The sequence below is a fragment of the Oncorhynchus masou genome, chromosome 18 (assembly GCF_036934945.1).
Source record: "Oncorhynchus masou masou isolate Uvic2021 chromosome 18, UVic_Omas_1.1, whole genome shotgun sequence".
Lineage (NCBI taxonomy): Eukaryota > Metazoa > Chordata > Actinopteri > Salmoniformes > Salmonidae > Oncorhynchus > Oncorhynchus masou.
The window spans coordinates 58,826,767-58,840,073 of NC_088229.1; the positions used below are offsets into that span (position 1 = coordinate 58,826,767).

General features: G+C 43.7%; 1 protein-coding gene across 4 annotated transcripts in view; it reads left to right on the forward strand.

Annotated features, from left to right (window-relative positions):
- The window catches only part of mpp2b (MAGUK p55 scaffold protein 2b), a 45,326-nt gene extending 32,596 nt beyond the window's left edge, over positions 1–12,730 (forward strand). For all 4 annotated transcript variants that reach the window (XM_064923939.1, XM_064923942.1, XM_064923943.1 and 1 more), the window contains 10 exons: positions 3,014–3,190; positions 3,537–3,692; positions 4,719–4,946; positions 6,776–6,907; positions 7,027–7,129; positions 10,026–10,094; positions 10,285–10,446; positions 11,507–11,709; positions 12,127–12,255; positions 12,554–12,730. In XM_064923939.1, coding sequence (XP_064780011.1) covers positions 3,014–3,190; positions 3,537–3,692; positions 4,719–4,946; positions 6,776–6,907; positions 7,027–7,129; positions 10,026–10,094; positions 10,285–10,446; positions 11,507–11,709; positions 12,127–12,255; positions 12,554–12,730 — 1,536 coding nt within the window. The remainder of the gene's footprint in view (positions 1–3,013; positions 3,191–3,536; positions 3,693–4,718; positions 4,947–6,775; positions 6,908–7,026; positions 7,130–10,025; positions 10,095–10,284; positions 10,447–11,506; positions 11,710–12,126; positions 12,256–12,553) is intronic.
- Positions 12,731–13,307: the final 577 nt, after the last annotated feature.

A 13,307-nucleotide genomic window follows, 5' to 3' on the forward strand; every position in this document is an offset into this window, starting at 1 on the left:
CTTTTGTCTATCTATATATGGGAAGCTCCTAAAGGATTAATTCACAGATGCAAGCTGTACGAACACTGTCCTATGTTCAAGGACTTGAAACAGGAATTTTGAACAGAGTGTACTGTTGCTTGCCATTGACCTCCAAGCAGGTCTGTTGTATTATTCTTCATGGTATAGAGTATATGGAGCAGCTATGCCAAAATCCATTCACAAAGCAACATCATGATCAATTATCAACATGGCAGCTACTGCTTGGCTCCTTATGTTGGAGTCATCAGAACTATTGAAGCATTGAAATAGAGCATAAGATCACAAGCGCGCAATTGCTCTCGCTCTCACTCACGTCTTGAGGTGGCCTATGTCTTTTGAACGAGACGACACAGACCTGGTATGCTACACTATTAGAACCCCTTTGGTTCAAGGTAGAACACTTTTGGTTCGGTTCCAATGTAGAACCGTTTCCACAGAGGGCTGTACATGGAAACCAAAGGGGTTCTACCTGGAACCAAAAAGGATTATCCTATGGGGACAATCGAAGAACCATTTTGGAAGAGTGTGTGCATACAGTACAGTCCTCTCCGTGTTTGTTTTGTCAATGCTGCCATATAATATTTCAAATGTGCATATCAAGTAGCTTACAGAGCCAGACAACAACAACAGAGACTAAAGGTAGCTACAGTATTCTTGTCAATTTAGGTGGTCTACAGAATTGATTTTAAACGGTACAAAGACTTAATATGCACACGCAGTCCTATCGCTCTATTGGGATTCTTCAGCCTCCCATATTTTCAATGTGCCTGTGAAGGAGCTTATAAAGCCAGACAACAACATCAGAGACTAAAGGTAGCTATTCCAAGAGGGCTGAACCTTCTGGCTGTCTGTCTCCCCACCCCCTGATCTAAGCAGCAGTATTTGTGTTGTTCTGCTGTCCAAGGACCACTTTCTGACAGCTTGCTCCACAAGGTTGCCAGACCCTTGCCAAAGCACATTGAGTAAACCCAGTCTTCCTGCAAAAGAGTCCTACACAGTGTGTGTGTGTGTGTGTGTGTGTGTGTGTGTGGGTGTGGGTGTGTATGTGTCTCTTTGAGCGTGTGTCTGTTTTTCTGTCTGTCTGTCTGTCTGTCTGTCTGTCTGTCTGTCTGTCTGTCTGTCTGTCTGTCCGTGCGTCCGTCAGTCTGTTTCGTCCGTCCGTCCGTCTGTCTGGCTGTGTGTGTTTCTGCGTACGAGCAAGTGTTTGTGTGTACTCATATCCTGTTCAACAGCAGGGGTGCGTTCCCTTCCGTCACATAAACAAACAGCCATAGCTGCCAGACCAGACAACAGGCCCATGGGAGCATGTCTCTGTGGGATTGACTGTCTCTGTAAATCTACCCATAAAACAACATGGCTATTTGTGTCTGTTTGGGAGTAACGTAGCAGGGCGGTGGAATGTTAAATGATATCTGATCTATTTTTATAGGCTGTGCAGCAGCAGATTAACTGCTATGTATTGATATCCTTATTTAAGTTGTTTTCTCAGTGTTCTTATTAATTTCTCTTGTGCTAATTTGGATCAGCCTTGTAGTTACGCTGTACTTGCCTCAACAGTGTAACACTGCCTCAGCACTGTAAACTGCCTCAGCACTGTAACACTGCCTCAACACTGTAACACTGCCTCAGCACTGTAAACTGCCTCAGCACTGTAACACTGCCTCAACACTGTAACACTGCCTCAACACTGTAACACTGCCTCAACACTGTAACACTGCCTCAGCACTGTAACACTGCCTCAACACTGTAATACTGCCTCAGCACTGTAATACTGCCTCAGCACTGTAACACTGCCTCAACACTGTAATACTGCCTCAACACTGTAACACTGCCTCAGCACTGTAACACTGCCTCAACACTGTAACACTGCCTCAACACTGTAACACTGCCTCAACACTGTAACACTGCCTCAGCACTGTAACACTGCCTCTGCACTGTAAACTGCCTCAGCACTGTAACACTGCCTCAGCACTGTAACACTGCCTCAGCACTGTAACACTGCCTCAGCACTGTAGCCTCAGCACTGTAACACTGCCTCAACACTGTAACACTGCCTCAACACTGTAACACTGCCTCAACACTGTAACACTGCCTCAACACTGTAATACTGCCTCAGCACTGTAACACTGCCTCATCACTGTAACACTGCCTCAGCACTGTAACACTGCCTCAGCACTGTAACACTGCCTCAGCACTGTAACACTGCCTCAACACTGTAATTTCATTGTATCTACCGTATAATGGTCGAAGCCAGCATAAGTTGATATAAAGTGGAACCATTTAATTAAGCACTATGCAGCATTTCAAACTTCTAAATTAATTAGAGGGTTTTCTGTTAATGGGAAATAAACACTTGGAGATTGAGGGGCAGGAGCGAGCGCATTATGATTTAGTTCATAAGTCCCACATGGGTGGTGGGCCAGAGGCCAGTCGTGTTAAAAGGTGAGGACATGTTCAGTAAAGTAGGACCAGTGCCCTCAGTGCAAAAGACGAAGTGAAATATTCATATAAACTAAAACATTGATGCTCCACAGCACAGGGAGAAAACACACAGTGTATCTGATTGTTTTAGGGCAGACACATATTTTCCGGTGAAGTCGTGACTCAAAGTGGTTTGTTGCTGCATGGGAGTTGCACTGTGTTTCTTTAGATGTTTTCTGTGTTTTTACAGGAGAGTGACTTTATTGCCAGAAAGTAACTGAGTTCATAGTAAATACTCTGTGACTCTTTGTTCGGGCCGAAGTGCGTCGCGAGATCTGCCATATATTTGCTCTAATTTGGTACTATTGGTCCTGTGTGGCTCAGTTGGTAGGAGCATGGCGCTAGGAATGCCAGGGTCGTGGGTTTGAATACTAAAATGTATGTACTCACTGCACTGAAAGTTGCTTTGGATAAACATGTCTGCTAAATAGTACGTATAAATAATTACTGCAATGGGCTAAAATGACCAACAAAGATTGCTAGTTATTAACAATAACTTTTTGCCCTTCAGTTCCCGTCTCCCTGCTACCCGCAGGCCCATGAGAACCTGGAGGAGTCCAGGCTGGAGGCGGTGAGTGACAACAACATGGAGCTGGTGCAGGACATCCTGAAGGAGCTCACTCCCCTCACGCACAGGAGCAAGGCCGCAGACGAACTGGCGTGCATACTGAAGGAGCCACACTTCCAGGTCTGCACGCTTGACGGTTTCGTTTATGCTCGATATCATAGCTGATCTAGGATCACGCAATCTGTCCATGCAATCTTATTCATCATGATCTAAAAGGCTAAACTGATCCTAGATCAGCACTCCAACTCTGCGACTTCTACTCCATTCTCAAAGAAATCCCTTACTGAAGGGAAACTGTCCTAACTGGTGTTGCTACCATGGGTGCCATGCTAATTTGCTTAATGTATCCAATGCAGTCTTCTTAAGATCAGTTGTGAATATTACTGTCTTACTCGAACAATTCTATCGTACAGTATGTGCCATGCAATCATCCACATCTTGATCCTCTGTCCCTATTGGTCCACAGTCTCTCATGGAAACCCATGATTCGGTGGCCTCCAAGACCTTTGAGACTCCTCCTCCCAGCCCCTGTTCCTTCATGGACGCTGCCTTCAACAACCAGCCTGTGCCCCCAGATGCAGTCAGGATGGTGGGCATCCGCAAGGTGTCTGGAGAGCACCTGGTAAGACTCAGTGATGGACAAGAAATGCTGGACACCATGGCAGCCATTTTGAAATGGCTTTACAGTGGTTTACATGTGCAACTGTGTGTTGAGAGGTTCACTACACCTGTTGTATTCGGCGCGTGTGACAAATAACATTTGATTTGATGTTCATATAATAGGGAAGATATAAAAAAACCTTGTAGAGAGCATAACCAACTGACAATGTCTTCGAGAAAAAACATGAACTTTTGGAACCAAGACTTACAAATAGCTGATGTTGGCACAAGATGGAGGGAGTGTAACATAACTAACAACATTACAATGTACAGAATGTTTTTATTCAAGAAACAAAACGTACAAATTCTACAGCAGAGTCATAAGTGTAAAACGAACAGTGACTCCATGATTCAGGCCTTCTGGGAGTGTACTTCTATAAAGTAAAAAAAAATGATGGGCGGAGTGAGAAAGTTGTCTGTCAGAGGTTTTACAATATGTACAACTTTTAATCCGTCTATCTTCGTATTTCAAGACATGGCATATGGGGGTGCGGTAAGATTACCCAATGGGCTGAACCGTACTTTTCTCCTCAATCATTTAAAAAAATGTTTGTTTAAAAACTGGAAGTCAAGTGGCCTTCCATCATTAAGACAGTGGATGAATCAAATGACCCTCAATCGTTAAGACAGTGGATGAATCAAATGACCCTCAATTGTTAAGACAGTGGATGGGTCCTGTGTGGCTCAGTCGGTAGAGCATGGCGCTTGCAGCGCCAAGCGTCGTGGGTTCGATTCCCGCTGGGGCCACCCATATGTAAAAGTAGTGGCCCCAGCCGACTTGTAAGTCGCTTTGGACAAAAGCGTCTGCTAAATGGGATATATATATTGTGGTGTGGTTCTTTATGAAACTGAAAAATAAAATGGTGGTCCTTGTTAAACCTTTGTTAGTACTTCTAGTCATGGTCCTGGATGTTTTCCTCTTCTTTGACTCGGCTCAGGTAGATAAAAACCAATGGTAAAATAAAGGGCTACATTTTTGTCTTTGTAGGGTGTGACATTTCGGGTGGAGAGTGGAGAGCTGGTGATCGCCCGCATCCTTCATGGCGGGATGATCGACCAGCAGGGCCTCCTCTACGTGGGTGACATTATCAAGGAGGTGAATGCCAAAGAGGTGGGCAATGACCCCAAGGTGCTCCAGCAGATGCTAAAGGAGGCCAGCGGCAGCGTGGTGCTCAAGATCCTCCCCAGCTACCAGGAGCCTCACACCCCACGCCAGGTGAGTTGAGCCCTGGCCCTTGATCCCTCGGGGGTACCCCATACATTGACCCATATGACCTCAGCAACAGCTGCTGAAATTCCTAGGGTCCTATGATTCATTCTAATTGGAACCCTAGCCCATATCTGTTTTTTGACTTCATTAGATCTGAAAGCATTGGATAGGTGTATCCAATATGCCCCAAAAGATCCACTTAGTCTGTCGGAGTACAGTTAGAGCTATTACTATACTTCTTATACCTATCAAATCTTTTCAGATCTATATGCAATTCAAAAGGATTGGTTGCTAGGAAAGTTTAACAGAAAAGATTTTTGCATTTGTTTTAAATTTTTAAAAAATAATAATTTGTCATAGAGTTTTGCTCTCGCTTTAAAATTATTTGCTTACAAGTTTTGGGGTTTTGCTTTTGATGTCTTATTTTTGTTTACAATTCTACATATTATGCTTTCAATTGTTTGGTTTTTGATTTCAACATACATTATTTCACCCAGTCCTGGAAAATATGTTTACATTCTCAACTTTATTTTTCATGTTCACGATTTATTTGATTTTGAATTCAATACATATGGCGTGAAATTGACCCCATATAATCCTACTAAATTATTTTCTCTCATGAATGATGAATTAGCTACTGGAGTGAGTAGGATTTAGAGCAAACCAAAAACAACCTGGGGGAAAAACTGATCCGTACAGTAGATCTGTTTCAACTAGAAAGAAAATGTTATCGATGTATGATTTCCACCCACATCCTCAGTATTTCAGCTGACAAAAACATTGCATATAAGAGTGTTTAAGAGTTTCACACAGAGTTTTAACTTTTGCAGTAAGTAAGTTATTCAAAATAGTGAATTGTTCCCCTTAGTATGCACCCTGAATGAATACACCCAAAACACATTACTGGTTACTATTACTTCTTTTAAACAACCCCTTTCCATTTAGAGGCCCAGCCTTTGAATTTGTTGTTGGTATAGTGTCCTTAGCTCTGTGAGTGTTTAACCCTGGAGACTAGCTAATGGTCACAGGGTCTCAAAGGAGCCAAAGAGTGTTATAGACTGAGTGTAGTCAGCGACAGAATGGTCCAAATGAAAGCGAACAAGGAAAAGCTCACAGGACAGAACACCTGTCTCAAATAACAGTAATTCATGTCATGCCAATAACCCACAGCTCTGTACTGTCTATCCCATTCCACTGACCAGCCAAGGTCCAATATGAGCTGGACAGATGCCCTGGGCCAGACGCCTTTTTGAAAGAGTGCCTTTGAATCGTCCCCTCATGGCTGACTGGATAACATCAGGTCTGGGCTATTCGTTTGAAATATTTTGGGGCGTATTTCAAAAGGTTCGGACAACACATTTTGAGTGGTTACTCCCTTGAATTTCTTCCTGACGACCGACGCGGGTTCATTTTGAAGTATTTTCATTGCCGGAGGCGACTTCAAGCTGTCCAAGCAGAGAGCTGCTGAATGTTATCTCTGAGAGGGAGAGAGATGACAGATTAGACGCTGTTGTCTGTGGAGACATTTCGCTTGCACCGGAAAACTGCTCCATCATCACAGCACATTGCCAATCATCAGAAAAACTGTTTGTCAAAACACAATTCCATTCCATATAAGGATCTATGTGCAGGTGGGTCACACAGTACATGTTGATAGTAGATGATAAATTCCCCTTAAGTGCAAAATAAATCCAGTCCAGTAAAGAGATGTTCAGCTCCATGTATTACAGAGTATCAACAATAACCACCTCTCTGTACTGTGTGCGGGTGCATGCTGAGGTGACCGAAGTAAGTAGACAACATATTTTACCCAGTGCCCTCTCCATCTTCCTCAGGCCTATGTGAAGTGTCACTTTGACTATGACCCGTCCCATGACAACCTAATCCCCTGTAAGGAGGCAGGCCTGGGCTTCAGCAGTGGAGACATCCTGCAGATCTTCAATCAGGAGGACCTCAACTGGTGGCAGGTCAGTCACTTCTGAATGGACAACCACTCCTAATTCGTTCACTTTATCCCGAATAGTTTTCAATGTGTTGTTGTTCAAAATGGTGACAGGACAGCTTTATGTATTTCTTTTCATCACAGGCATGTCACCTGGAGGGGGGCAGTGCAGGCCTCATCCCCAGCCAGCTCCTGGAGGAGAAGAGGAAGGCTTTTGTCAAGAGAGATCTGGAGCTGGTTACAACAGGTGCTGTATATTATATATATGCGTCATTCCTTATTACCGTATTATAACCCATAGGGGCTGGAAGACACAAAGTAGCCTGACACCTTCTACACGCTAAACATAACGCTCTGAATGCACAAGTTGAACACGTTTACTCCTCTGACATCTGTCGTGGAAATAACACAAGACACTGAAGATCTCAAACAGAGAGAAGGTGCGATGATACTTTATTATTGTCTGAATACGCAACAATATGGTCCACAAGAAGAAGAAAAAAACCATGAAGCATAAATGGAGACTGAAGGAAGATTTGTTGCTCTGCGTGTTTTGCGCTGTGCAATGTGCACGTGTACGCTTTAGAACCCTGCTTGTCCCCCAGTCAACCTTCAAGATGGTTGTTTCATCAGTGAAGAGGGACTAGCAAATAAGCAGCAGGCTTAGAGAGGAATGACTCAAACAAGCGGGCTGATTCAATCTGTTCCTCGTTAAGCTCATTCTAAACAGAGGGGCCAGGTCACATTCATACTGTAGTGTCCTCTGTCTGTCTGTAGCACACCAGTACACGTGGTGGGTGGTGAGTCAGCCTGCAGCCTTGCCTACATCTGCTTCCCTTCTCTTCACTTGTGGCTCAGTTGGTAGTGCGTGGTGCTTGCAACACCAGGGTCGTGGGTTCAATTCCCACAGGGGGACCAGTACAATAAAGTATGAAAATGTATGCGAGTCACTCTGGATGAGAGAATCTATTTAAATGTAACTTCAGTTGGAGGAAGTGCCAGTCTGCTAAGACTCCTCTTGGGTCTGTTGTAGACACATATGGGACACTTGTGGGGGGGGGGTATTCATGCGATATATGATATAATTATACACTGCTCAAAAAAATAAAGGGAACACTTAAACAACACAATGTAACTCCAAGTTAATTACACTTCTGTGAAATCAAACTGTCCACTTAGGAAGCAACACTGATTGACAATACATTTCACATGCTGTTGTGAAAATGGAATAGACAACAGGTGGAAATTATAGGCAATTAGCAAGACACCCCCAATAAAGGAGTGGTTCTGCAGGTGGTAACCACAGACCACTTCTCAGTTCCTATGCTTCCTGGCTGATGTTTTGGTCACTTTTGAATGCTGGCGGTGCTTTCACTCTAGTGGTAGCATGAGATGGAGTCTACAACCCACACAAGTGGCTCAGGTAGTGCAGCTCATCCAGGATGGCACATCAATGCGAGCTGTGGCAAGAAGGTTTGCTGTGTCTGTCAGCGTAGTGTCCAGAGCATGGAGGCGCTACCAGGAGACAGGCCAGTACATCAGGAGACGTGGAGGAGGCCGTAGGAGGGCAACAACCCAGCAGCAGGACCGCTACCTCCACCTTTGTGCAAGGAGGAGCACTGCCAGAGCCCTGCAAAATGACCTCCAGCAGGCCACAAATGTGCATGTGTCTGCTCAAACGGTCAGAAACAGACTCCATGAGGGTGGTATGATGGCCCGACGTCCACAGGTGGGGGTTGTGCTTACAGCCCAACACCGTGCAGGACGTTTGGCATTTGCCAGAGAACACTAAGATTGGCAAATTCGCCACTGGCGCCCTGTGCTCTTCACAGATGAAAGCAGGTTCACACTGAGCACATGTGACAGACATGACAGTATGGAGACGCCGTGGAGAACATTCTGCTGCCTGCAACATCCTCTAGCATGACCGGTTTGGAGGTGGGTCAGTCATGGTGTGGGGTGGCATTTCTTTGGGGGGCCGCACAACCCTACATGTGCTCGCCACAGGTAGTCTGACTGCCATTAGGTACCGAGATGAGATCCTCAGACCCCTTGTGAGACCATATGATGGCGGGTTTGGCCCTGGGTTCCTCCTAATGCAAGACAATGCTAGACCTCATGTGGCTGGAGTGTGTCAGCAGTTCCTGCAAGAGGAAGGCATTGATGCTATGGATTGGCCCACCCATCATGTCTCACTCCATCCACCAACGCCACGTTGCACCACAGACTGTCCAGGGGTTGGCAGATGCTTTAGTCCAGGTCTGGGAGGAGATCCCTCAGGAGACCATCCGCCACCTCATAAGGAGCATGCCCAGGCATTGTAGGGAAGTCATACAGGCACGTGGAGGCCACACACACTACTGAGCCTCATTTTGACTTGTTTTAAGGACATTACATCAAAGTTGGATCAGCCTGTAGTGTGGTTTTCCACTTTAATTTTGAGTGTGACTCCAAATCCAGACCTCCATGGGTTAGAATATTTCATTCATTCAGATCTAGGATGTGTTATTTTAGTGTTCCCTTTATTTTTTTGAGCAGTGTATATAAAATGCCTATCCCAAGCTACTTGTATTGAATGTATGAATCAAACACACAACAGTGGCGTTGCCATGGTGCTACCGACTAAGCCAGTGGAACCAGCATGCAGTTTAGGATTTTAATGTGATTGAGCCATATTTAAAAATCAGAAGTGATCATTGTCAAATGGCCAGCTCTTTTAATGCATCCCATCAACATATTGATCCACTGTGTCGATATCAAAGTCGTATTTATTTTCATAAAACAAACATCAAAAGGTTATGTCATGCCCATTGTTGTCCCCGCTTCAAACAAACGTCCTCAAAATCCACCTGCCGGCCAATACTGAGCAGACGACTGGGCAGTAACAGTGATTCCCAGTTGTACTGTTGTAATAAAATGGAGTGTCATCCTTACTGTAATGCAGAGGCATACTGCCCTCTAGTGGTACATGCTACCTATGCACCCTCAGCAGACCTGATTTACGATTCAGAACAGCAACACTCTAAAAGGCAACAGACCCTGACTGGCAGGCGCTGTTCATTAAATTGATCAAGATTCAATTGAAGTGGGCTGAGAAGTACTGAATGAAGACCGAACATTTTTGTTGTTGTTGCTTTTCACAGGTCCTCTTTGTTCTGGAATGGGCGGGAAGAAGAAGAAAAAGATGATGTATCTAACGACCAAAAATGCAGGTGCGTTTTTTGTACCAACATGACCATGTGAACGTAACAATGTTTGAAACTGCAGCGAATGGAGTTTTACTTGTTGTAAACATTATTAGACAAACGTGTAAACTGTTGTCAATGCAGTATGCTAGATTGAGTAGGTGCAGTAATACCGTTAGTAATGCGGATATCTGATATGAATATGTTGATGGTTCAGAGTTTGATCGGCATGAGCTGAGGATCTACGAGGAGGTGGCCAAGGTTTCCCCGTTCCGTCGGAAGACGTTGGTTCTGATTGGAGCACAGGGAGTGGGCCGCCGTAGTCTGAAGAACAAACTGTTGGTGTCAGACCCCCTGCGGTATGGGACCACCATCCCCTGTGAGTAGTACTAACATTCAACACTGACAGAGCTACGAAACACTGACATTTTTTTTTTTTTTTTTTTTTTTTACCTTTATTTTACTAGGCAAGTCAGTTAAGAACAAATTCTTATTTTCAATGACGGCCTAGGAACAGTGGGTTAACTGCCTGTTCAGGGCAGAACGACAGACTTGTACCTTGTCAGCTCCGGGGTTTTGAACTTGCAACCTTTCGGTTACTAGTCCAACACTCTAACCACTAGGCTACTCTGGTATTCTGTAAACAATGCCATATTAGAAAAGTATACAAAAAACATAAACAATTTAAAAATACAAAATACCTTTACTTTGTATGAGTTACAAAGACTACATTTTGTGATTCTGTGTGCGTTGTTCAGCACTGTATTTGTCAGTTGCTATACCTTAATGTACATGACCAAACAACAACCATCAATCTGTATTTATCACCAGCAGTGGTGTAAAATACTTAAGTAAAAAATAATTTAAACTACTACTTAAGTATTTTTTTGGGGGCGGGGTATCTGTACTTTACTTTACTACTATAATTTTGACAACTTTTACTTCACTACATTCCTAAAGAAAAATAATGTACTTTTTACTCCATACATTTTCCCTGACACCCAAAAGTACTCTTAACATTTTGAATTCTTAGCAGGACAGAAAATTGTCAAGAGAACATTCCTGGTCATCCCTACAGCCTCTGATCTGGCGGACTCACTAAACACAAATGCTTTTTTTTGTAAATGATGTCCGAGTGTTGTAAACAATAGCCAGTGTATCCCTGGCTATCCTTCAATTTTAAAAATAAGAAAATTGTGCCGTCTGGTTTGCTTAATATAAAGATTTGTTTTGTTATTCATACTTTTACTTTTGATAATTAAGTATATTTTAGCAATTACATTTACTTTTGATACTTAAGTATATGTAAAACCAAATACTTTTAAGCTTTTACTCAAGTAGTATTTTACTGGGTGACTCACTTTTACTTTTTCTATTAAGGTATCTTTACTTTTACTCAAGTATGAAAATGGGGTACTTTTTCCACCACTGATCAACAGTTACCTCGAGGAAACCCAAGGTGGATGAAACGGATGCACAGATGTATTCGTTCATGACTCGCAGTGAGATGGATTTGGACATTAAGAACGGGCGCTTCCTGGAGCACGGCGAGTACGACGGGAACCTCTATGGCACCAAGATCAACTCCATCCACGAGGTGGTGGACTCTGGCAAGATCTGCATCCTGGATGTCAACCCACAGGTAGACTATAGCATCTGGGCATCTATATTCATTCAGATATCATCCTCTATACATTTTTTGGGGGTATCAATGTCCAGGGAAGAGGTCGATCTGGACCTTTTTGTTTTCATTTAAAGGAGAACTGAATTCATTCCCCCCATTCATATTGTATTGTTTTATTTTTAAATTGTTGGCTACATTACCACTATGCCAAACTTCGGCACATAGTAAAGTAATAGGGTTATGATATAATGTTCTTATTGTTTAACCAAAGCGAGAGTTTGAATTACAGAGAGGAAACGGAAGGAGCGGATTCCTTCAATGAGACACATTTTCAAGTGATTCGTGGCCAATTTCAGTAGCTCGTTACGTCATTAGCGGGGTTAATAATAATGTATTGCTACAGCCACTTTTCAACCATTTCATTCCACGCTACAGGCACTTAAGGTTCTGCGGACGTCAGAGTTCCTTCCCTACGTGGTGTTTATTGAGGCTCCAGATTACGAGGTCCTCAAAGCCATGAATAAGTCTGCCAAAGAAGCCGGAGTGATGACCAAACAGTTAACGGTGAGTCCCAGACTGGATAGTTGTACCACAGCTACATCACTGGTCCTGTTACTGTGAGCAAACAATGTTGTTAGACACATGGTAAAATGTAGGACTGGTATGTTCATAATGCATTAACCCTAGCAATTCATCATCTTTAATATGCCCATTCACGGCAATTCATTTCAGGGAGGATCTGATCCTAGATCAGCACGTCTACTCTGAGATGCTTTTTGAATGGGCCCAATTGTTCACATGCAAACAAGTCATAGTTGTCCATGATAACCACTATCATCTCCCTGTTGTTCCTCCCATGCAGGACTCAGAGCTGAAGAGGACAGTGGATGAGAGCGAAAGGATCCAGCGGGCCTACGGACATTACTTTGACCTGAACATCATCAACGACAGCCTGGAGGGGGCCTTCTGCGGCCTGAAGATGGCGCTGGAGAGACTAGGCGCAGAGCAGCAGTGGGTTCCTGTCAGCTGGGTCTTCTAAAGGTCGGCTAGAGGTCAGGATGTCATCATGAGGAGGTCAGAATAGGCATCAAAGGCCTGAGGAGTTGGTACAGGCCGCAGGTAGAGAGGGACCAATCAGGAGAGAGTAAATTGTAAAGGGGTGGAGCTTCCCTCCACAGCTTGTGACGTTATTGGTTGGAGGTCTGTTGTAAGGGGCCAAACCCGATGTTCCAGTGCAAGGGGTCTGCCTCATGGTAGGCTTTTGCACAAATTATATACTCCGCAGACATGATGTCAAACTGCAATTTTTGTTTAAAAAAATAAAAAAATAACCAAATATATATTGGTATTTGTTGAGGAGGCTTTAGAGGGGATTTGAGGTACAGTGCGTAGTGTGTGAGTGATACGAGTGGCAGTATATTATATATGTTGAAGTAGGCTTATATATTTTGCAAATAATGTGCTGGCGGTCTTGGAGTATAATGGATATTGTTATACTACCAGGAGTTCCCTGAAAATGTTTAGCCTTCCCAAATCTTACAAAAACTATGTAGTGCAATGTTTACATTGAATGTTTCGTTTCGTGGCCGATTTAGAATACAAAGGTACCAACTGTC